This window comes from Pelobates fuscus, chromosome 3, assembly GCF_036172605.1.
Source record: "Pelobates fuscus isolate aPelFus1 chromosome 3, aPelFus1.pri, whole genome shotgun sequence".
NCBI lineage: Eukaryota > Metazoa > Chordata > Amphibia > Anura > Pelobatidae > Pelobates > Pelobates fuscus.
The window spans coordinates 379,216,673-379,242,024 of record NC_086319.1 but is presented as its reverse complement, the minus strand read 5'-3'; the positions used below and the strand labels follow the sequence as shown (position 1 = coordinate 379,242,024).

General features: G+C 41.6%; 1 protein-coding gene across 1 annotated transcript; it reads left to right on the top strand.

Annotated features, from left to right (window-relative positions):
• Positions 1–7,697: 7,697 nt before the first annotated feature.
• On the top strand, positions 7,698–24,948 carry FARSA (phenylalanyl-tRNA synthetase subunit alpha). The gene is made up of 13 exons (XM_063445947.1): positions 7,698–7,869; positions 8,778–8,915; positions 9,798–9,896; positions 12,499–12,617; positions 14,113–14,205; positions 17,022–17,150; positions 17,269–17,384; positions 17,786–17,870; positions 18,402–18,501; positions 19,933–20,101; positions 21,245–21,322; positions 24,096–24,210; positions 24,687–24,948. Exons 1-13 carry the CDS (start codon positions 7,720–7,722, stop codon positions 24,790–24,792), a joined length of 1,497 nt encoding a protein of 498 aa, XP_063302017.1. The 5' UTR covers positions 7,698–7,719; the 3' UTR covers positions 24,793–24,948.
• Positions 24,949–25,352: the final 404 nt, after the last annotated feature.

The window sequence follows — 25,352 nt, the reverse complement described above, 5'->3', positions numbered from 1 at the left end:
ACTGTTGTTTTATTTATAAAATATTTTACCAGGATCCATACATTGAGATTTCTCTCTTTTTTAAGTATGTCCTGGGTCTTTGTCCACAAAACATTGCCTGAATTGTATTCTAATTCAGCCAGATCCTCCTCTGTACACAGTATGGTAATTAAAAACAAGTCCAACCCATCTCACTGTTGCCAAATGTCATTTCATGCTTGCTTGCCCGCCCAGGGCTAAAGAGAGCCATTGGGTCGTGCTCATCACAGCAGCCAATCAGAAGCAGCCACTTCAACAGACAGTGCAAACTGAATAGCTTCCCTGTGCAGGCTTCCAAGACAACAAAGTGTCATTAAACATATAGATATACAACCGGTGGCTTTAGAATATAACCATTTATTTCACCCGAGTATGAACAAAAAGGGAAAACTTACAAAATAAAGTCATTTTATGCATCTGTTACTTATTCATAATCAGGTTATTTATAGGAAGCAGAACCCAGCTATATATTGTTATAAGTTGTAGATAAATTGAAATTATACACTCAAGGGTTTCTTCCCTAAACCCACAATTACAGTAAATTAAAAAAACTAATGTCAAAACTGGCTGTGACAATAGCTGATTTGGGAGGTTTTTTTTTTCAAATCAGTTTGTAATTCGCTATAAATTAGTGTTTAGTGCATAAACCATTAACAACTGATAGTGTTCGGGGATTTATATGCAGAGGGCATACACGTGCCAATTATTTTAGGGTGTATACCCAGTAAGTAAAAACTGCCATATAAACTCTATATAAAAACACAAATTAAAAAAATTAAAAATACATGTTTTTTTATTTAGTGATAACAGAGATATCCCTAGGTATATATACAGATAGTTATAACTTTTCTCTTAAAAAAAAAAATAGTCCATTCGCAGACAAGAGTGCCCACATTAGATTGTGCATGGGTACACATTGGAAACGTCTTGTATATGGCTGTGACTGAGCGCATAAAATATCTAAGCAGGTTTCAAAGTGCAAACACACTCGACTTCCTTATAGAAAGTGTATACTGCTGTGTTAAAATCATTACTGCCTTAACCCCTTAAGGACACATGACATGTGTGACATGTCATGATTCCCTTTTATTCCAGAAGTTTGGTCCTTAAGGGGTTAAACACTTCTTGTCGTATTGAAAAATCGTCAATAAACATGTTAATTACAAAAAAAATCATTACTGCCCTGTCTGATAAATGTATGATAAAACACTTAAACATAACACTTAGATATACAATATATAGAAAATAAGAATTAACAATACTACCCTTAAAGTGGTATTTAAAATTCCTAAAAAAAAACAAAACAAAAAAAAAACAATTAGGGTAATTTACTATAGTATGAAATGTTGGCAAATCAACTGAATTTGGAAAAAAAAAAATATCCAACATACAAATTTGATTTCAATTCTTGACACTTCTCACTTTGGTGAATAAAGGTCTCCTATAAATTCACTCTCCTATAAATAGTAAAATATCAAATTCTAAATCAATACAGCACTTGAACCAGGAACATAGAAATCTAACTTTTATATTTAACTAGTATTGATTTTGTGCCATATTTTAAAGGGACACTGTCGGCACCCAGACCACTTCAGCTCATTGAAGTGGTCTAGGTGCAATGTCTCATGCCCCTTAATCCTACAGTGGTAATTGCATGTGCATTAGGTCTCCCCCCGCCAGCTGATGACGGTGAGGAAGGAGCGTGGGCGGAGCCGGACCAGTGCCGAGAGACATCGGCGCTGGATTCAGGTTAGTGACTTCAGCGCCGCGGGAGGGGGGGGGTGTGAGATTGAAGGGCACTGTATAGTGCCATGGAAAACGGCTTTGTTTTCCTGGTACTATAGAATCCCTTTAACCCCTTAAGGACACGTGACACCTGTGACATGTCATGATTCCCTTTTATTCCAGAAGTTTGGTCCTTAACCCCATAAGGACCAAACTTCTGGAATAAAAGGGAATCATGACGTGTCACACATGTCATGTGTCCTTAAGGGGTTAACTTTGGAAATGCTGCTTTAAAAGCCTAGAAATTAATCTGATAGTCAAGAAATGGCTACGTTGTGAATTTTTAAATAATCTACATGCCATGTAGGATGTGCCCATTCAATGGGTGGTATTTCTTACCTTTTACAAACAGATATTACACAACGAGAACCAAATGTTCGTTTTCTTGTTCCCTAGTTTAACTGATACCATTTTGCAATTAAAACCACAGGGGTCTGCAAGAGATGGAAAGAGTGAGGGGTTAGGAAACAGACAGAGATAATTAGCAGGAAACAGTTGAGAAGATTGTCTTTTCAATTAAATATCTTTACAGATTAACACACCGAGTGTTTACAGACTTCTGTAGTTTCCCCCTTTCTCATGTCCTCAGATGTCATAAAGATAAGCCTGGAATATTATGTGTAAATTGGGCACAGTCATGCCGCTTATCAGGTACCCTAATACTTTAAAATATGGTTATATTCACCCTCACCATTCTGTTGGAACTACAACTCACATCATGCTTTGCCAGTCATAGTTTGACAGAGAACTGTGCAAGTTCTATTCCGCAGTTTCATGTCCCTGTAATTTAGAAATATGACAAACTGTTAATGTATTTTTTCTAAAGTTAATAAGCTGACTACTTACTTTTTATTCTGTCTGATTGAAAGCTGGGAAGGTGCACCTCCGCCTCTTAACAAAGAGTGAAAAATCTGATATGCCGTAAACCACTTCAGCATGCCGAAGTGCCTTGGGTGTTTGGAGTGTTTTCTTAAAGGGAAATTTTAGTCTTATAGTGCCCCCCTCCCCGTGGAGCAGAAGGATTAAAAAAAACCTTCTGTTACTTACCTCAGTCAGTCCAGCACTGATGTCCCTTGGTGCTGGCTCACGTCCGCCTTCACTCCTTCCCTGATGTCAATGGGGAGGAAACCTTGCATTAGGATTTCCCCAAACGGAACGCAGAATACAATTCTTTCCTATGGGGACTCCGGTGACGCTGGATGTCCTCATGACGTCCAGCATCAGTTATAACCAGACAAGTGGGCACAAAAGTCGCCTGAGGACCCAGAAGTTCCTGTAGTGGCTGCCTGGTAGTGACTGAAGGTGGAAAAACTGCAATAATTAGCTTTGCAGGGTTAAGAGATCTGGGAATATGAACCCAGACTATTTCAATTAGCAAAAGTGGTCTGGGTGCCTATAGTGTCCCTTTAAATAGTGATTTGAAGTGGTCATAGTACTAGAAGTATGCATGTGCAATGTTTCAGCCTGAAACACTGCAAATACTGAGTTATTTTTAATTGTGGGCTGGAGCTAGTTGCACCCTCAGCACACGTGACTTAGGCAGCCCAGAACAGTGTCAATTCTGTGCATATTTTCTGTCTGTCGTCAGTGTAAACAGCACGCTGGCGTCAGATGTGATAATCTTCTCCATTACAGGCTGAACACCTACAAGGGGAAGATAAGACTCCCCTCCCTCCTCCTTCTGTTACATAGTTTTTTTAATTACCCTCCCCGGCTCAGATTGCGCGCAATAACCGGCTTTTCTATAATCTAATTCATAGTAAGCTCATTGAGCAGGGCCCTCGACCCCTCTGTTCCTGTGCGCCCACTTGTCTGGTTATAATTACGTGTCTGTTAGTCCACCCATTGTACAGCGCTACGGAATTTACTGGCGCTATATAAATAATAAAACAATAGTAATAACAGTATCTAATATCTAACCCTTCCCTCCCCCTCCCCCTATAATAAAAAGAGTTTTCCATTAAATTGTTAAGAACTGGCAGATTGTGTTTGTTTGTGTTGGAAAGTAAGATAACGCTTTATGATGCCAATGTGCTTTATATCTACAAATATAATGAGAGCACAGGAAATGATCAGAGCCCTCTTTCATGGCTTATATGGATGCACAATTCCACTGTATGCCCACTGCTATCACTATGTAAGGATGCCAGTCTCACGTGTCACTGTCAACACTGGGTAACAACTAACTGTGTAATGGCGGGTGCAAAATATTGGGTCCCTATAATTTAAAGTAATGACTATCGTTCAGCACATTATTGGGCAAACACCTCTGTACTACGTCTGTTTCACTCAGTGGTTGGATTTATTGAGTATTATAAAAATCTATTATGAGCACTATGACATCCAGGGAATGAAAGATACCATGTTTATGGAGTTTTATAGCATTCATGTCCCACAGCTGTTCAATTGAATACGTATTAACCCTTCTTCCGGTTTGCCAAATTCCAATGCAGGAGGGCATCGAAGTTCCATCCTTGTGACTAGGCCAGGGTGACTAAAAGACTGACCTGTCAGCTGTTGCATTGGCCTCTGCTACACATAATCTGTCCAACCTTAGAGTGCTATGATAGACTGAGCGAGCTGAGCTGAGCTAACAGCCCCAAGCACTCGCTGTCTATCAACGCTGTCCAAGCCTCACTTCCAAGTTATCCAAGCATGGGCCGGATTTGGATTACGCGAAGAAGCTTGGTTTTTTAGTCAGTTAGTTATTGATGCTCCTAGACATTTCCACGTCATACTAATAGCCCTTACAGATGATTGGGGCAGGAATGTGACCAATCGTCTTGTGGGAAACGGATACCTCCCAACATTTCTAACGGACAAAGAGGGGCACTTTAACCCCTTAAGGACCAAACTTCTGGAATAAAAGGGAATCATGACGTGTCTCGCACGTCATGTGTCCTTAAGGGGTTAAAAAGACACTATAGTCACCCAGACCACTTCAGCTCAATTAAGTGGTCTGGGTGCCAGGTCCCCAAGGTTTTAACCCTTCAGATGTAAACATAGCAGTTTTAGAGAAACTGCTATGTTTACACTGGGGTTAATCCAGCCTCTAGTGGCTGTCTTCCTGACAGCCGCTAGAGGCGCTTCTGTGACGCTGGATGCGAAAAGCGCATTCAGCGTGCAGAACGTCCATAGGAAAGCATTGATAAATGTTTTCCTATGGACGGTTTGAATGCGCGCGCGGCTCCTGCCAGACATGCACATTCCATTCCACTTGGGAGCTGACGTCGGCGGGGGAGGAGAGGTCACCAGCGCCGAGGGAGCCCGGCGCTGGATATAGGTAAGTGGTTGAATGGGTTTTAACCCCTTCAGCCCAGCGGGAGGGGGACCCTGAGGGTGGGGGGGACCTAAGCGTTAAATAGTGTCAGGAAAACGAGTTTGTTTTCCTGACACTATAGTAATCCTCTGGAAGACAGCCACTAGAGGTTGGATTAATCCTGCTATGTAAACATAGCAGTTTCTCTGAAACTGCTATGTTTACATGTGAAGGGTTAAAACTTGAGGGACCTGGCACCCAGACCACTTTATTGAGCTGAAGTGGTCTGGGTGACTATAGTGTCCCTTTCATTTTAAGGGTATGAATAGGGGTGTTGCCAGGAGCGTGGCTGTTCTGAGAAATGTTATATGACTTACTAATAACAATTTATGCAACTGAAATGTAATTTATTATAAGAACAATGTTTCATATTTACACATGATTTTGAAAAACCTTACGTTATATTAAAAATGCTCATCGTTATTAAACATAAAAAAATTATTTTATACATTATATTAAATAAGGATACAAACTACTGATTTGTCCCCACAGTGAGAGCACTATTAGGGAATTTTTGTAATTTAGTGTTCTGCAGTTGTTTAGTAGAAAGGTGCCCTCGAATGCATGTTAGGGCTACTTAGGGTATTTATATAGTTTATATGTTTGGTGTGTTCTGGTGTGCTTAGTTTCACATTTGTTTTTTTTTTCTGATTCTTAGTGATTATTGAATTAGCTCAACTTGTCTTCTCTTTAAGGAATTCTATTGTGTAAGGAATACAAAGCTGTATTCCTTACACTATAGTTCCCTCTACCTTGCAGTCCCACCACCCCAGCACTGCAGCACTTACCCACGCATGCGCAATAGTCCCCCTGTCAGATAACTTTGGAGGAGACCGAGTGCCGATCCATCGCCAGTTGGCGATCTGTCTCCTCTGACGTCATCTGAGGGAGGTGGGGGGGCTAATGCGCAACAAGCGCATTAGGCCGTCCCCATTGGAAAGCTTTGCTGCAAAGCTTTCTTATTTGGGATTTTACTGACGTTGGATGTCCTCATGCAGAATGTGAGGACCTCCAGCATCAGGAAAACAAAAAGTTGCCTAGCAAGCAAGAAGCGCCTCTAGTGGCCCATTAGAGGGAGTTTTAGTCCTGGAATGCAATTATTGCAGTTTCTCTAAAACTGCAATGATTTTCATTGCAGGACTAAGGGGGGCAGAGACATCGCACCCAGACCATTTCAATGAGCCACTATTAGGTGCCATAGTGTCCCTTTAATCTTATTTACACAGACTGATTTCTAAACACATTTATTGTGATTTAAAGACACATTACTGGGAGTATTATTGCCGTGGAGCTCTGTTATACACTCAGACACATTACTGGGAGTATTATTGCTGTGGAGCTTTGTTATACACTCAGACACATTACTGGGAGTATTATTGCTGTGGAGCTCTGTTATACACTCACACACATTACTGGGGGTATTAATGCTGTGGAGCTCTGTTATACACTCACACACATTACTGGGGGTATTATTGCTGTGGAGCTCTGTTATACACTCAGACACATTACTGGGAGTAATATTGCTGTTGAGCTCCGTTATACACTCAGACACATTACTGGGAGTATTATTGCTGTGGAGCTCCATTATACACTCAGACACATTACTGGGAGTATTATTGCTGTGGAGCTCCATTATACACTCAGACACATTACTGGGAGTATTATTGCTGGGAACTCTGTTATACACTCAGACACATTACTGAGAGTATTATTGCTGTGGAGCTCTGTTATACACTCAGACACATTACTGGGAGTATTATTGCTGTGGAGCTCTGTTATGCACTCAGACACATTACTGGGAGTATTATTGCTGTGGAGCTCTGTTATACACTCAGACACATTACTGGGAGTATTATTGCTGTGGAGCTCTGTTATACACTCAGACACATTACTGGGAGTATTATTGCTGTGGAGCTCTGTTATACACTCAGACACATTACTGGGACCATTATTGCTGTGGAGCTCTGTTATACACTCAGACACACCAACAATATGGAGCTCCTTGAAAAGAGGGACATTAGGATAGAAAAGAGGCATAGATGGATTTGGGTCCAAAATATGGACTTTCTCTACTAAATGGGGACACTTGGGAGGTATGGAAACGTGCCAATTTATGATAGTGACACACAGACAGTCACTGAGCTCTATAATGCAAGCCATTGTATTGCTAGTTTGTCTATATAATATAAATGGCTGAATGCACAGTTTTGAACATCTCTCAGCAATAGCTAATTAGTGGTGGCAGTATACTAGAAATACAAACTAAATTATTTTACTGCATTTAAACAAACAAAAAAAATACCTAAAATAACTGATCCGTGGTGTGCCTGGATTTAGAAAGCAGCAGGATGCCCCCAACAGCTCTTCACCCATTACTAGAAATTGGGTTTTTTGAGAGTAGTAAGATGGCTGGGTCCTGACGTCAGCAATAACTGGGACCTGGTTTTCATGAGAGTAGTAAGATGGCCGACGACGAAAAGGCCGCTTTTGAACTACATCTCCCGTGATGCTCGCGTGAGAACGTGCTATGGGTCAGCCAGCGGCACTGCCCCGTGTATTGCGCAGTCCGCGCATGCGCAGTGGAGAAGCCGGGCAGCATGGCGGATAATTCGGTGTCAGAGTTACTACTACAGAGACTCCAAGATGGGGACTGTCAGGGTCTGGATAGTCTGGAACTGGCCTCCACATTGGGGGTGGATCATCAGCAGGTGGTGGGGGCTGTGAAGAGCTTGCAGTCCCTGGGAGAGGTGAGATCAGCTGGGGGCACAGGGTGATGCAATAGTATGGGCACAATGTTAATTTATAGGGCTGTCATAATCTGGGTCCTCCATAACATACTGACTTCCCCTCACACTATGCATGTTACATACCATACCAATGTCAATAATAACATACATTATCTTTCTTCATTTAATACACCAACCCATTTATATGGATAGAAGGCTAAAAAATGTTTTGTAGCAGGAGTAGGCAACTTTGGGAACTCCAGAAGTTTTGGACTACCATCTGCCCCTGTTGCTTTGCCATCATTATTGCTGTAAGAGCATTATGGGTGATGTAGTCCACAACATCTGGTGTAGCAAAGGTTGACAACTACTGTTTTATCCTGCCTAATGCCTGGTAAGAAAAATTAACTACACAACGCATAAAGGTTAGCTGTGGGTAGTGCTTTCTTTTACTTTATTACTGAATCATGTTTAAATTAAAAAAAAAATAATAATAATTATGCCTGTCCTGTGATCATGAGTTATTATAATAGGCATCATTGGGGTACCACTTTGTGAGAGGAGAGTGCTGGCGTCCCATGTAGTGGGATGATGTCAGCGCCAGTTCTTGGAAGCGTGGCATTTTATACTTTATAATGCCCTCTTCTGCTTCCTTTGATTGGCATTTCCTTTCATTCACAAACCTCTTCAATGAAAAATGTATCCGTGACTGTTTTATGAGTCCATGTCAATATTCCCTTGATGCATATTTCTGAAAACTGGAAAATGCGGGTCCAGTTTGGCTATTTTTCCCTTAACTTTGAATTCTCACTTTCATGAATAACTTTGATAGTGTTCTAAAGTCCGTCTGCACTTCTGTATTGCTGTTTTTCTTTTTTACATTTTTTTGATTATTCTAATACGTTGACGCTATTAATGTCTCCATGTAGATTATCGAGGCTGAGCAGAAATCCAGTAAACGGTGGGAGTTGACCGCAGAAGGTGAAGAGATTGCACGGGAAGGCAGTCATGAGGCCAGAGTCTTTTACAGTTTGCCCAAGGAGGGCATGGCACAGAGCGAGCTCATGGTGAGTCTATGAAGAGAGACTATCCAGAAGTAAATAATGATCACTTCACAACTTTAACCTAATAACACAAAACTTTAATTCAATGCTTAGGTAAAATGATTATAGTCCAATGGCAGCTCAAACACCAAGTACAGGAGGAGGAGGTACAGGAGGTAGGTGCAGCGTCTAAATAGTCCTTATTAGGGTATATCTAATGAAGGGAATAAAAACCAGAGGAAAACAACAGTAGAATCTGTTAAAACTATAGTTGGTATAAATAAGATAAAAAAATTTGCACTCCCTCTTTTATGGACCTTCAATGCAACTCCAACTTATGCGCATAAGTTAAAGCTCCATAAAAGTGTGAGTGCACATTTTTTTTATCTTATTTATACCAAATATAGTTTTCATATATTACACTGTTGTTTTCCTCTGGGTTTTTATTCTTGTCATTAGATATACACCAGTAAGGACTATTTAGGTGATGCACCTACCTCCTCTTTTATACAACTTTAACCTAATACAGTTGGCTTCAGAAAAAGTATTGGGATAGATTAGAAGTCCGTGTTGGTAGAAACTTGCCTGCCATGTGTATAAAACTTGAGAAAGTTATATTTTAAAGAACCTATTATTTTTTTATTTTATTTTTTGTAATAAAACTAATTCGGAAAAGACTTGCACCCGTTCCAGAACAAGAATAAAACATGTTCAGGTAACTGGTTTGTTTAGTAAAGCATGCTGTGTACATATTCACATTATATTTTATTAAATATCTCTGTAGAATGCACTGTTCATGTATGTTTGGATATATCATGGCGTGCGTGTATTTGGCTCTCTGTTCGCACGCGTTACTATGAGTGAATTATTTATCTTGTATAACAAACCACCTGTTCTCTCTCATAGAAACTGCCTATAGGGAAGATTGGCTTCAGCAAGGCCATGTCTAACCGCTGGATCAAGCTGGATAAATCTGCAGCTGGGGGTCCGAGGGTCTTCCAAGCAGTGAGTGTCTATTCTGTGTGTATAAAACCTTTTTAAACCTATTTATTTATTTTTCATTTTCTTTTTTTTTTTTTTTTTTTTGTCAATCTGATTTTTATTGAAGGCATGAGTTAGGGTACAGAAAATGAAAACAGGGACAATGTGCATATGGGTTACAGCTTCGAGTTAATACAACAATAATGTGTCACATTTCCAGAGTAGTAGTGCCTCTCTTTTTTTTATTTTTTATAGGGGAAAAAGCATGAGTAGGAACATATGCTAAACCGTAGCAAATAAAAGTAGCAATAATGACATAGCCTACGTCTATGCGAGTTAGATATACAAAGAGCTAGGGGGGCCTGATTAGTTAAATCGGCGTGGCTGCAATATGTAAGTCTGATGCGCTGTTGTCCTAGACATCCAGAACAGGAAACCAGTCGTTAATACAGTATGAGGGTAAACTAAGGTTATTCAAACTTAACTACGTGCATACAGTAGTGAGTGTGCTGACATGTTAGCATATTTTACATATAAATGAAGAGTGACAAATTGGTTTTCATACAGCACTAAACAACGTTAGGTATCGATTATCTCAGGTGGTATTTGCCTATTAGTGCAGTAGTGTGTATACTTGGGTCACCTAGGGGGCCCAGATTAGCGCCAACAGGCCACAGAGACATTGAGTATATGATTGACATGCATGTTAACGTTACAATGTGCGCTGGGCAAATTAAATGCTTAACTGTGTGATTGAGACAGTTTGCCATGGTCGGTGACATGTTTTAGAGTTCATAGTTCGTATGGACAGACAGTTAGTTACTGCTTTGCGGGCTGGAGTGTAGTCTGCGGGCCGCGGCTTGCTGGGGTCCGAGTTACTTCACCCGACGCCCGTTCTGGCGGCTCTGCATGTGGGACAGGATTGGCGTACGTCGCACAGGTCCCCTTTGGGTGGGATTACCGGCAGCATGTGCAGGTGGGTCTGTGAGGAGTGAAAGTGGCCGTTGCAGGGGGCTTCTCCCTTTCTCCAGGCATCTTGTAGGGTTGGCACCGTGTATCCACAGACTCGGTTGCCTCTCGGGGCCGGGTCTTTCCCGTGATGGGCGCTGTGGAGGGTCCTGGTGGTCATCCGCCGCCAGCGGCGGGCGGCTCTCCTGCGATGTGGTCGGTGGATAGGAGGGAGTCTCCTATTGTTCCCCTGCCTGGGTGGGTGTTCCGCCCGTCGGAGCGCGGCGGCTGATCCCGGGGTCTGCCCGCTCTGCCTTACTGCTTGGGGCTGCCTCACCTCAACGTTGCTTTCAGAGGTTTGATGAGCCATCCGCCTGTCCAGCATTTCCCAGAACCGGGTGAACAGTGCATCCAGACGCTCGTGTAGTGGCTGGGTACAGGTATGCTCTGTAGTGTGGTCTGATGTCGCCATTTTAGGAGCGTCCGCTTGAGTAATTGTTTCACGCTGTCGGCTGTCTGCAGACATTGCAGTCAGTGTAGGCTTAAGTTTCACGTTTATGTGGACCAGGATAACCCCCTCTGGACCTGGGGGGGGGGGGTAGGTGGGCCCGATGCTTCGGGTGTCGCTCGTTTTTGCGGGTCGGGGGAGCGGCCGTCTCTCCCATCCACCATGTGCTGTAGGCCCCAAGTTCTCGGCCCGGATTCCCAGCATATTTTCAGGCGTGCGAGGTGTCTGTCTGTACCCCTGCTTGCACAGTGTCAGATGCGGTAGTTTGGAGGGTCGATTCGGGTGAGTATTTCTCGTTTTGTCGCTGAGAATCTGGCCCAGGCCCAGGAGCTCACAGAAAGCGTGTCTGCTCGGCTCCCCGGTCAGGCTCCGCCCCTTTCATTTTCTTTTATCCTTTCTACTCAATGCTCAGGCTTTATACTTATCTGTCCATATTTTATTTTCTCTGGCCCCGAACTTTGTCCCCCCCCCCCCTTTTTTTTTTTTGACCTCCCTAAACCTGTATTCAAATTTGACAAACTATATCGTTTTATCCGCCGAGCTGTAATTATTTCTGTATATAGCAAACCACTGTAGATGGTACTCTGAAGTGGTACTCTAAGCACCATAACCACAACACCTGACATTCTCAGTGAACAATGTCCAAAGTTGAGCTAAACTGATAGTGCTAATGCTGTAGTAAGGACTTTTGCTTTAGCATATTAGTGACGGTGAGCATCTGACAGAGCCCAAAAAATGCCAGACCAGTCATGGATGCTTTCACGGCTTACTGGGGATCAGCATCAAAAGCCTTCTGGCTACGTAACTGCCACAATGCTCTAAAGTCAGATGGGTAACTAGTTGGGTATGGATATCATTATATATTCTGCCCTCGCATTGTGTTTTAATAGTCTTTTTCACTGCTTCATGCAGCAGTTATACTGTCAGTGGTCTATTTTCTGTCTTCTGTTTTGTTTGTTTGTTTGTTTATCAGTTATGGAGAGGTTTGACAAAAAACGGGGGGCACTCACCCAGACACTTCTCCCTCATCACCTGACGATGTAGTATATACTTAAAAACATTATCGATAACCTCGTCACAGCACTAGCGATATTTAAGCAGGTTCTCCGTTTAATTATTGAATGACCTTGTGAATTGATTATTCATGTCCTGATTTTCCTCCCGATGTAGGTTGATTCAGTGGACGATAGCGTGAAGGAGAAGCTTCAGTTGGTCCTGCAAGGGAAGACTGAGAGCATCAATGAAAAAGAAAGGAATGAGCTGAAAAAGAGGAAACTGCTCAACGAAGTGTGAGTGCGGAACTGTGTTGGGTTTTAAAACTGCAAAAATTGGTTTCTTCTTAAATTTCATTTTACCATAAATCATACCTAAATGCATTTAATACATTGTATATAACAGATACATGATGTATTCAATGTAAAGATTTGAGATATTAAAGGTACCCTATACATGTATTCCTAACGCTATAGTGTAGTGGTAAAAAACTGCGTCAATCAAATGCTCTCTAGTATAGCAGTTTGAGCTTGTTAACTCGTATATCTGTGGAAGTGCTCACAGCCACTAGATATGTTAAAAATGCAATGAACAAAACACTTTATTGTTTCTGTGAAACAGCAATGTTTTCAGTTGCAGAGTTAAACAGACAGGGACATGGCACCAGACCACTTCATTGAAATGTCTGGTGCCTATAGAGTCCCTTTTAATTTCTTTCCTCTGATTATGTGCCACGTATCCTCATCTTTGTGGTTATTACTCCTTTGTAAGTACCAGATTCTGGGCTGCCTGTGTTCCATCCAGTTTGTTTGCCCTGATCAGGGAATCTTCTGAAATTAGGGCAAACCTCCTCTGCGCTGCTGACACACAGAATTCATTGACAGCGTTGGAACGGAGTGAAATCGGTCATTTAGTTCCTGTACTTTCTAGCCAGCGCTAGCAGAGCCGAGAATTACAATATCAACCACAGAGCCTGTGCTAAGCTTGGTGAACGAAGGGGCCGTCAGTGGGAGGGCTCTTCTTAAATCTGACTGACAGGTGGGAGAAAGACTTGTCTTTAAATAGGTTTTCCTCTCTGTCTATACATTTGCCATCACAATTTATTGATTAAATTTTATGCTCTGTCAAAAAAATCCATACATTGTAGGTACCATGAGATGTACCCTTTAACCCTTTAAGGACCAAACTTCTGGAATAAAAGGGAATCATGACATGTCACACATGTCATGAGTCTTTAAGGGGTTAATCATTCTAATGACAGATTCTCGTTCATTATTTAACAATGTCCTAACCAACACGTAATGGGTTCGGATGATATTGAGTAAAACAGAACATTCTAATTGTTATTGAATATACTACTGGCTGCATTTCTAGTGACCAAAAATGCAGTTAAACACACGAATGACAATATAGGTTTATGTGCACTTTTTGTAAAATGAAAAGCACACACATAAAGCACTTCAGCAAGCTCGAGAGTCCCTTTTAAATCAGCTCTGTAAGTAAACTGATAAACTACTATAGCTTGTTCTATTATTACACCTTATTGTAGTGGTTATAGTGTTACTTGTTTCCCCTCTTTTTGTCAGTGTTTTTAATGTAGTTTAACAAGATACTTGTGCACCCAAAGCAAACCCTCTCAGCCATGGACTCGGTAAAGAAGAATGTTATTTCCTCCGTATCGGATTAAATATTTGGACAGATGAATGATAGGCTCTCTGTGCTAGACCATAGTAGGGTTTCACTGCATTCTCACTGTGTGTGTGTGTCTGATGTTGTTTTATTTTGTTTCAGAACAATTAAAACTTACTGGGTTACAAAAGGCAGTGGATTCAGCACAAGCATCACAAAGCAAGAAACAGATCTGACTCCAGAGATGATTGCCAGGTAACAGGGGGCTGTGTGCCTTTTATAGAGGTGTCTAAATACATTAGATGGCCCTTCTAACTTCTTAACTTCATATATGCTAATCTCAATCATTACTAGGCGGTCTACAAGCGGCTCCTGGGATAGTGACATAGGTTTAAACCCTGGAGGTCACTATACTGTGGTGTCTGGTTCTAGGTTCATATTTGAGCTCAAGGTTGTTTTAGAATAGCAGCTCAGCCACATATTATAATTATATACTGATAAGCTTTCCTTTCTTTTACTTGGCTGTCTTGTGCCACAATTAACTTTTTATTCTGCTATCACTGAAAGTGTTGTGTTTCACTGCATGACGTAGAGACCAGGTCTGTGTACATCCCCTTCTTATTGCAATCATTCTGCCGTGGGCTGAGCCAGGATAGTGTACATAACCCAGAGCTCATCTTCTATCCTGCGTCACCCTGTGCTGGGAGGGACAGGCTCCATGCCCCCATAGCTCCCTCCTGTATGTGTCACCCTGTGCTGGGAGGGGCAGACTCCATGTCCCATAGCCTCCTCCTGTCTGTGTCACCCTGTGCTGGGAGGGACAGACTCCATGTCCCATAGCTGCCTCCTGTCTGTGTCACCCTGTGCTGGGAGGGACAGACTCCATGTCCCATAGCTCCCTCCTGTCTGTGTCACACTGTGCTGGGAGGGACTGACTCCATGTCCCATAGCTCCCTCCTGTCTGTGTCACACTGTGCTGGGAGGGACAGACTCCATGTCCCATAGCTCCCTCCTGTCTGTGTCACCCTGTGCTGGGAGGGGCAGACTCCATGTCCCATAGCTCCCTCCTGTCTGTGTCACCCTGTGCTGGGAGGGACAGACTCCATGTCCCTGCTGGGAGGGACAGACTCCATGCCCCATAGCTCCCTCCTGTCTGTGTCACCCTGTGCTGGGAGGGACAGGCTCCATGTCCCATAGCTCCCTCCTGTCTGTGTCACCCTGTGCTGGGAGGGACAGGCTCCATGCCCCCATAGCTCCCTCCTGTCTGTGTCACCCTGTGCTGGGAGGGACAGACTCCATGTCCCATAGCTCCCTCCTGTCTGTGTCACCCTGTGCTGGGAGGGACAGACTCCATGTCCCATAGCTCCCTCCTGTCTGTGTCACACTGTGCTGGGAGGGACAGACTCCATGTCCCATAGCTCCCTCCTGTCTGTGTCACCCTGTGCTGGGAGGGACAGACTCCATGTCCCATAGCTCCCTCCTGTCTGTGTCACCCTGTGCTGGGAGGGACAGACTCCATGTCCCATAGCTCCCTCCTGTCTGTGTCACCCTGTGCTGGGAGGGACAGACTCCATGTCCCATAGCTCCCTCCTGCCTGTGTCACCCTGTGCTGGGAGGGACAGACTCCATGTCCCATAGCTCCCTCCTGTCCGTGTCACCCTGTGCTGGGAGGGACAGACTTCATGTCCTATAGCTCCTTCCTGTCTGTGTCACCCTGTGTTGGGAGGGACAGACTCCATGTCCCATAGCTCCCTCCTGTCTGTCACCCTGTGCTGGGAGGGACAGACTCCATGTCCCATAGCTCCTTCCTGTCTGTGTCACGCTGTTCTGGGAGGGACCGACTCCATGTCCCATAGCTTCCTCTTGTCTATGTCACCCTGTTGAGGGAGAAACAGACCCTGTATCACAGTTATTTCCTGTCCTCCCTACTTTGGGTTATGTATGATGGTAGTTGTAGTATAACCCTCTGTAGAGAAAATTAATGTGGTCTCACTTGACTTTATTAATACATACAATAGGTGGAAAATCACACTTCTGGAGAATCTGTAAGATATATAGCACACACAATAGTGTAATACAGTTAATATCACTAAACAGTATAAGATATGCAGATGTGGTACTCACAAACGTGGAGCCAAGTATATGTGGCTCTCACTCGAAGCGCCTTGGGACTTTTTATGGAAGGATGTCCCTCTCCTAGCTGGATCACTGGTCCCACTTGATCTCCAGGATAGTTAGAAGCTGGATAGGTATGCCCGGTTGTATGGTAAAAACAAAAGGGTTCCACTCTCCAATACTTGGTGTAGAAAGATGGTGTAGAAAGAGGGCTTCTCCTTCAGTGTAATTGGTTACATAGTTTCTGAACAACATTAGCTTAATGAAGCAGTTTTGGTGTATAGAACATGCCCCTGCAGCCTCACTGCTCAATCCTCTGCCCTCTGGGGCAGAGGATTGAGCAGTGAGGCTGCAGGGGCATGTTCTATACACCAAAACTGCTTCATTAAGCTAATGTTGTTCAGAAACTATGTAACCAATTACACTGAAGGAGAAGCCCTCTTTCTACACCATCTTTCTACACCAAGTATTGGAGAGTGGAACCCTTTTGTTTTTACCATACAACCGGGCATACCTATCCAGCTTCTAACTATCCTGGAGATCAAGTGGGACCAGTGATCCAGCTAGGAGAGGGACATCCTTCCATAAAAAGTCCCAAGGCGCTTCGAGTGAGAGCCACATATACTTGGCTCCACGTTTGTGAGTACCACATCTGCATATCTTATACTGTTTAGTGATATTAACTGTATTACACTATTGTGTGTGCTATATATCTTACAGATTCTCCAGAAGTGTGATTTTCCACCTATTGTATGTATTAATTATGTTATTTTGAGTGGTGTGAGGGGTTTTCCCACTCAGGTGGCTTGTAGCATTTTGGCTACCACACTTGTTCACATTGGTTTTATTGTATACACTCTCTGTTTTGTATTTCACTTGACTTTATGTCCGTCATCTATCTTCTGTATGTTTGTCTATCCCAACACCTACCACCTTTTCTCTTTTGTCGCACTCAGTGGTTCCTGGAGAGAGAAGAAGTTCAAAGCATATAATTTTAACGCTCTAGGTGTGATGCCAGAGTGTGGTCATCTTCACCCCCTTCTTAAGGTCCGCACACAGTTCCGACAGATTTTCCTTGAGATGGGGTGAGTTAACCAGAGCTACATAAACGTTGTGCGCATGGCTAGTGATGTCATTATGGGAAGAGCCAGCAATATATGTATGTATGTATGTATATATATATATATTTACCACATTCCCTAGATTCACAGAGATGCCAACCAATAACTTCATTGAGAGCTCGTTCTGGAATTTTGATGCCCTCTTTCAGCCCCAGCAGCACCCAGCCAGGGATCAGCACGACACGTTCTTCTTACAGGGTAGGTATCTTCCCTTGGGTGTAATTCCAACCAGGTAATGTTTTAGTGCTTAATTCTAGTCCAGCCAGTGTAGGGATACTGAAAATAAACCAACCAAAGCTCAATCACTTTCGCCCGGCAGGAGGAGAGACGTGTGTTGCCTAGTGACAGACGGAATGCTCTAACAATAATACTACCTTTAAATCAAGCAGCATGCGATTTGTCATACAAGTAACAGTGAGGCTAATACACTTTAGGTTTCTGTCAGTGTGTGACCTATTTAGTGCAGGGCTGGGATTGAATCATTTTAAGCTGCCATTTTATACATGTAGAGCAGCAGTGATTATTTTTGTATTGCTCTGCGTTGTTATTGTCACTTTCTGTAAGAACTGCATTTACAGCAGGGATGTTTTTATTTTTAGATCCGGTTTTTGCAACAGAATTTCCCATGGATTACCTAGCGAGGGTGAAGAAAGTTCATTCTGAAGGAGGATATGGTTCACAAGGGTACATGGTCTATGGGTTATATATTTATTCTTACCCGGTAGTGAGCGTTAAATGCCATCATAGCTCTCAGGTGTCTAGTCCCCTCCAGTCTGTGTCACCCGGTGCTGGGAGGGACAGACTCCATGTCCCATAGCTCCCTCCTGTCTGTGTCACCCTGTGCTGGGAGGGACAGACTCCATGTCCCATAGCTCCCTCCTGTCTGTGTCACCCTGTTTGTAGGGACAGACTCCATGTCCCATAGCTCCCTCCTGTCTGTGTCACACTGTGCTGGGAGGGACAGACTCCATGTCCCATAGCTCCCTCCTGTCTGTGTCACCCAGTGCTGGGAGGGACAGACTCCATATCCCATAGCTCCCTCCTGTCTGTGTCACCCTGTGCTTGGATTTACAGTCTCCATGTCCCATTGTGCCCTTCTGTCTGTGTCACCACAATGTATAAGGGAGCAGACTCTATATTCCGCAGGTCCATATTGTATTAATGATTTAAGTTAAATAGATCATGTTTTCTTTCTTTTTTTTTTTTTTCCAACAGTTACAAATATGATTGGAGTATAACTGAAGCTCGAAAGAATATCTTGCGAACGCACACTACAGCCGTCAGTGCTCGAATGTTATACAAACTCGCCCAGCAGGTAAATAATGTATTTTAATCTTATGCTAATCAGAGCTGCAGAAATTTGAAATATTTATTAATTTAATGCCATAAAGTGAAACAGAATTACCTTCCTTTTTTTTTTTTTTTTTTTTTTGTGTAACGTGATTAAAATATAACTTTTTCCCATGACCTCCAAGCTGTGGATCTGCTGGTATTGAACAAAACATTGCAAGCTGCATTGTAGTATTAAAACATGTCTGAGGCTGACGTGCGCAATTGATGAGCTAAATAGCTGTTCAGGTTACGAGCAGCCAAACAATGATTGGCTATTTCAGTGTCAGATGACTGAACCTCCTCATCCACTGTCCACAAACAAAGCCCTGGCATCCGGTCAGTGACTCATTGCTTCCCCCTGCTGGTATGATTTCAGTACTGACTGATCTTTACACTGATATTTGTAAATCGCATTTCCCATGGTGCTCTGCAGCCTTACAGCTGGCTGAGTGTCATGTGAAGCATAGTTCATAAACCTCAGTGATTATATTATCCATCACTGTTGGAGGCTGGCTGAGAATTAATAAAATATAGTTCATTTGGTAGAAAGATACAAAGAAGGTGTGGCTATAAGGCGCTTAACACTTATTTGGTGCAAACTTATTCAGTATAGCTGCTATATGCACTTGTAGTGGATACTCCAAAACCACTATAATATTAAAACCAAAAAAAACAGAATACCAAGCAGTGAGTTTAGAGTGTGTGAAACATCAAACCAACACTTGATATAGGTGCAGCGCTTAAAAAGTGTAATATAAATATTCCTTATGCACTTACCCCTTACAATAGGCACGGGGTGTACATGAAAAATAAACAGAGGAGATATATAGGGTAGTACTGTCAAATAACTTGGTATTAGAGTAAATGATATAAAAGGGGAAACTCGCATTGTAAAGAGCCTTTTATGAGGATATAGGCTCTAAACACATCAACCAGTGTGCCTTTCAAGGTAGGCAGCAACACCTAGGAATAGAGGATGCTCCTTTCTTCCTTCTGTCCGTGGATTATATCTCCAAAACAAAGCACAAAAGAAGATTCCTAGTGCAGATTTATCTTCAATCAAGTAGTGTAGAACACAAATATAGATTTAGTGCTCACCTTTTATAGAGCCTTTTGGGGACTGGCTCTAAGTGCTGTAGGCATCAGTGTCAATTTAGAGGTGACACTTCCCTCAAGTGGATACCAGATATATGGAGGAGATGGAGTAAGGGTATTTAAAATTTACATTTATTGTATATCAAAAAAATATAAAATGCATACGAAATAGCATGTATAAATATATTACTAATAAAATGTCCAATCTCCTTTTCTCCCAGATAATCTCCCAGATAATCAGAGTCTGGGAGAAAAGGAGATTGGACATTTTATTATGCTTTCTTCGCTCTACACAGATACTCTCTCTTCCTCCCTACAGAAGGAGTTCACCCCTGTCAAGTATTTCTCCATTGACCGTGTGTTTAGGAATGAGACCCTGGATGCTACACATTTAGCAGAGTTTCATCAGATTGAAGGAGTGGTGGCAGATTACGGCCTGACGCTGGGAAATCTCATGGGCGTTCTAAAGGAATTCTTCACCAAGCTTGGTATATTCCATATGCAGTATACTTCCCTCCTCCCCCCCCCCCCTCACCCCACTCCCCTCCCTCCCCACTTCCCTCCCTCCCCACAATGGTGTGTTTAAATTAAGGTATAATCACTCCTTTGTACCCTTTACACGTAGACTGTTCCACTTATAGAATTAGCATTCCTTTCTGCGTTTTTATTTTTTGTTATTCATTTGCAATATCATAATGAAAAATCTACTTGTATAACTTGATGGACTTTAGTCTTTTCTTAACCTAGACTACAATGTAATTATTTAAAGGGACACCATAGTCACCAGAACCACTACAGCTTAATGTGGTTCTATTGTCCATAGCTTGCAGCCTTTGCTTACATTAGTGCCTAGAGAAACCTCACAGACGGCTACTAGAGGTGCTTCCTGGGTGTGTGCAGCACTGACGTTAAGCATCTCCACGCAGTGCATGGAGACGCTGAATGTTCCCTATAGAGAAGAATAGATCCAATGCATATCTATGAGGAGATGCTGATTGGTGCAGCGTTTTGCCTCCTAATGCTTTCCTATAGTAAAAGTAATGGAATGGCTGAGGTTGTCAAAATTGATGATCTCAGCCAATAGAGGCTGGGCCAGCTGTGGCTAGACCAGGGTGGCTTGGGGAAAATAAATAAGTAAAATCACCTTCTTGCTTTGATTGGAAGGAGTGCAGTCACCCAAACAGCCACTTCAGGACTATAGTGTCAGGAATATGTTTGTTTTTGTGACACTAATCATTGTTTAACTTTTTTTGGAGGTGTATTTTTTTTTCTTTCCTCTACATTTCATGTTATTACTAGAAATGTGGGTATTTATGTGAAACAGAGTTCAGAAATATCTGGACTGACAGCACCATGACGGCCGCTCACAATGTTCTGTAGGGCTTAAGATATCCAAACACGACAGTCCTCTACAGTATGCCACCAAGTGGAACGTTTGTGAATTACAATGATGCAGTGTATCTCCAGACTCTTTGGAGAAAGCATTATTATTTAGCAGCAAAGAACGGTATCTTCAAATGTGTGTGTGTGTATGTATATATGTATATATATATATATTTTATTTGTTCGTGTTTGGACAAATTGGTACTTATTGTCAGTGAATTGTCATTTAATCTCTATTTATTTTACAGGAATAACCAAACTGCGCTTTAAGCCAGCGTATAACCCTTACACAGAACCTAGCATGGAAGTGTTCAGCTACCATGAAGGTAAGTTTTATCATGGTATAGATTTTATAGTCTATTCATTATATAATGGTATACAAAGAACTGACAAACCATGATCTCAAAAAAATGCTAGGTGAAATCCGTCATGTTGAACATACGTTTTAATGAAATAATCCTTTAAATAAGGCTGACCTAACCAGTGGAGCTTACACTCTAAAGGATAGTTGGACTGTCCTGCGGTGCTCATACCGCAAAGCTTTAGGCAATGGAGATTCGGTGAGATAAGAGATTTTCTAACCTAAAACAATATTCCCAACAGACTAATACGTTCATCTAAGGAAGGAATATTAATTTTATCTGGAATTACCCCTTGAGGATCGGTCAGGTTTTTACTGTGGAGGTAGCCATCTTGGAATTGCATTGCAGTTTGTAAATACTCTGTGACAATTACAGACAACAACCTTGAGAGCAGTCAATCCTAATTTGTGGCTTCTGAGCAGCTGCCTGCTATCCACTGGATAGCAGTCCCCAGGTAAGAAGTCAAACCCCTTGGCAGATGATTTGACTACTTACATGGGGTGGGGGCACCAGAGCATTTCCGGCTCTATAACCTCTACAGTACGTTATAGTGGTTATGGTATTGGGAGTATTCCTTTAAAAAGCAATGACATACCGTTCAATTCATATTTTAAAGGTTTTAAAGGGGCCCTACAGCCTCTAATGATACTTTTTTTTTTTTATGCATTATAAAGTTTATACATTTAAAATATTAAAATAAGCTAGTCACACTTTAATTTGCTGAATTTGCAATTAATATATAGCTAGTTCTGTGGTAAGCTCTAATCATCCAATGATGCTTCTATTATTTTACTATTGTGCTTTAACCCCTTAAGGACACATGACATGTGTGACATGTCATGATTCCCTTTTATTCCAGAAGTTTGGTCCTTAAGGGGTTAAGGGCAGAACTCAGGTTTATGGGGGTTTTAGTTCATACATTTTCTGTTTATCAAACGTTTTTATTGAACTCCACCTCCTGAATACTTTCCTGACAATGAGTGAAAACCACGTTTGTTTGTGTAAAATTGAAATTCATGGAGGCTGTGAAGGAGGAGCAGGAAGATTGGATCATGATTCTTTAGAAATAGAAAACAAACAAGATTAAGAAAAAAAAAACCAGCCCAGGATAACAAAGTGTAACCTAACTGTACCCAATTCCTTCCCATTTAACTCTGTCTTCGGACAGAGGGGGAGAATTAGTCAGACAGGCAGACTATTTGTGCAGTAGTTGTGACATCATGTGCTTCATTACAGTAATTAAATCGCAGGACGTGGTACAGTGGAGGCTGGATGCAGAATGCTGCAAACATATATATGTTCCCTCCCCAAAAAATAGGCAAATCAAACACACCAATACAGCTAATTATTTAGGACGGAATCTATAAAATCTCTAACATCATGAGACCCAGCCCATAAATTGTGTCCTCTGTACTGGACATTTTGTTGACATGCTTCTCCTTTTATTCTTTTGAGCTACTCTATCAGCACCTGCTATATTGTAAAGAGGACATCATGGGCTCTCCAGTGATATGTCATGTGATGGGCTGGGATGCTGGGAACTTCCTCTTCCGTTTCATCAAATACAGATGGCATATTGGAAGACAATGTTTTCCTCGTTTCCCAGCAGGATACATGTTGTATTGGTGCTCAGTGTCCCTTTAATATGGTATTTGCACATGCAGTTCTCTCCACGTTGGGTGCACACGTTGATCTCGAAGAGCAGAGATTGGCTGACATTATTCAGTCACTTCCAAAATGTTATACCCTATACAACTCTATGGTGTTTTCAGTCAAGGACAAGAATATCACCTGTTCTTTATGATATTGGAAGTGGCAACACAATAGGATGTATCTGCTTAACCAGAGCAACATAAAATGCCTGTTGGCGCATGTCAGGGCACCCTACGTGACCCACGTATGTTTACTAATGCAGAACTAGGTTATGCTTCCTGAGTTAATCATTATCTAACATGGTTTAGCGCTGTATGTTAACTAATTCACTCTCTTCATCTACAAGCAAAATATACTAACCTGCCCGCACAGTTACCATTATATGCATGTAGTGACGTTAGAACTGTATTAAGATTAACTAATATTACTCAATCGACTAGTCTCATGTTCTGGCTGTCTAGACACACGGCTCATCAAGCTCACTTCTTGCAGCCACTCTAGCCTAACTAACCAAGCATTGTAACGTTTTGTGTACCTTACTAGCTTGGGCGACGGCTACGTCATTTTTGCTAAGCCTTATATGCTACAGCTTCGCTTATGTTCAAACACATACTTTTGTTCTTATAAAATAAAAAAAAAAGAGGCATTATTAATCTGGAAATGTGATATATTGCTGATGTAATAATCCAAAGCTGTTACCCATTCGAACATTTTCCCTGTTTTCTCTTTTGTATCCTATCTCATATGCCTTCAATAAAAAAACAGATTGACAAAAAAAAAATGCCCAAAAATATTCTCAAAATAATGATCCTTTATATAAAAAAAAAACAATTCAACCCTTTCCATTGCTTTTTAACTTGTAAACTTGAAAGTGAGGGTTTAAACACGGTTTTGCTGGTTCTGCTTGTAGTTTAAACTTTGTGTACACTTTAGTCTGTGTATCTTATATTGCATAACGTATTGGCATTTAAAACATAGATGATAACGCCCTTTACATAAACAAATCTTTGTTGTTTTTTTATGTTTATTGAAGATAATTTCTCTATAGCATTTGGACGTTTTTTTTTTTTTTTTTTCCTCGTAGGTTTGAAAAAATGGGTCGAAGTTGGAAATTCTGGGGTCTTCAGACCAGAAATGCTACTGCCAATGGGTCTTCCAGAAGGAGTGTCCGTTATCGCATGGGGGCTGTCGCTGGAAAGGTGAGCACAGTGTTTAGCTTAATACAGAACCACCAAAAAAAAGCAGAGGTTAAAAGCAGAATAAGCAAAGATTTAGTTAAAAAAACACATGGTTTGTTTTGTTGAAATTTTTATTTTCTTACACATAAATAATACATCCTTTTTGTTAATTAAATGTCTAAAAAAAAGAAATAAAAAGTGTTTTTGAAACACACATTATCTTTAAAAAAATTTTTTTTTTTAATCTTCTGGATACCACCATGCTTCAGTTCCCTATACAGCAGTATTTACGAAGGGGAAACCCTGCAGGTTGGGAGGGACACTAAGAAACGGTGGACTTAGAGAGCAAACCTATCGAATATTTATGTTTAATGTACGGAATACAAGATGACCCAATGTTAATTACAACCTGATCCTGTTTTTCCCTTTTAATAGCTAAAAGCAAACACATGGTAAACAGAAATTTTCCTTATACATGTTTTAATTATTATTTTAAGGCCGACAATGATAAAGTATGGAATTAACAACATCCGGGAGCTGGTTGGCCACAAGGTGAACTTGCAGATGGTCTACGATAGTCCGATATGTCTCCTAGATTCTTAAGGCTCAACATCCCCAAGCTGAAAAAACACCTTTTTTTTTATCTCTTTGGGAACATCGAGGGCCATGCGCCAACCTAATGCAATATTTATTTTTGTCTTATAACAAACAGTGTATTTTCACTTTTACCCAAGTAAACAAAAGTTTGGTAAAGATAAACTATCAGTTGTTGTTTTTTTTTATTCTGCTTTTTCTTTCCCCTCCCTAAAATGACATTTTGTATTGTCCTATGTCCTCACTATATGGATACCTAAACACATGATGATACTCTGTGGCTATTCAGATGTTGTTCTCTTCCATTTCCGTAGCTCTGTGAAAGTTATACTCCCCACAATGCTCACTGGTGCTGTTTAATGGGTTCCATTCAGTGCAAAATGCACCCCCCACTCCCCGAGTGCTGATCTCGTGGATATTCATTATATGCTGCTATGGACTGAGGTTCTTCTATCAAGTCCCATTTAGAGTGTATGGTGAGATTCTGTTAGAATCCTGGTGTTGGTTGGCAGACTTTATCAAGCAACTCATGTACTTAAAATTATGGAGCACTAAAGGCATTGAGATGA

Excerpts from the sequence above, each read along its gene's own strand:
- FARSA (XM_063445947.1), top strand. The coding sequence starts at position 7,720 with ATGGCGGATAATTCGGTGTCAGAGTTACTACTACAGAGACTCCAAGAT. Across the intron at positions 18,502-19,932 it reads TATACAAACTCGCCCAGCAG|AAGGAGTTCACCCCTGTCAA; the intron begins GTAAATAATGTA and ends TCCTCCCTACAG. Across the intron at positions 24,211-24,686 it reads TGGGGGCTGTCGCTGGAAAG|GCCGACAATGATAAAGTATG; the intron begins GTGAGCACAGTG and ends TATTATTTTAAG.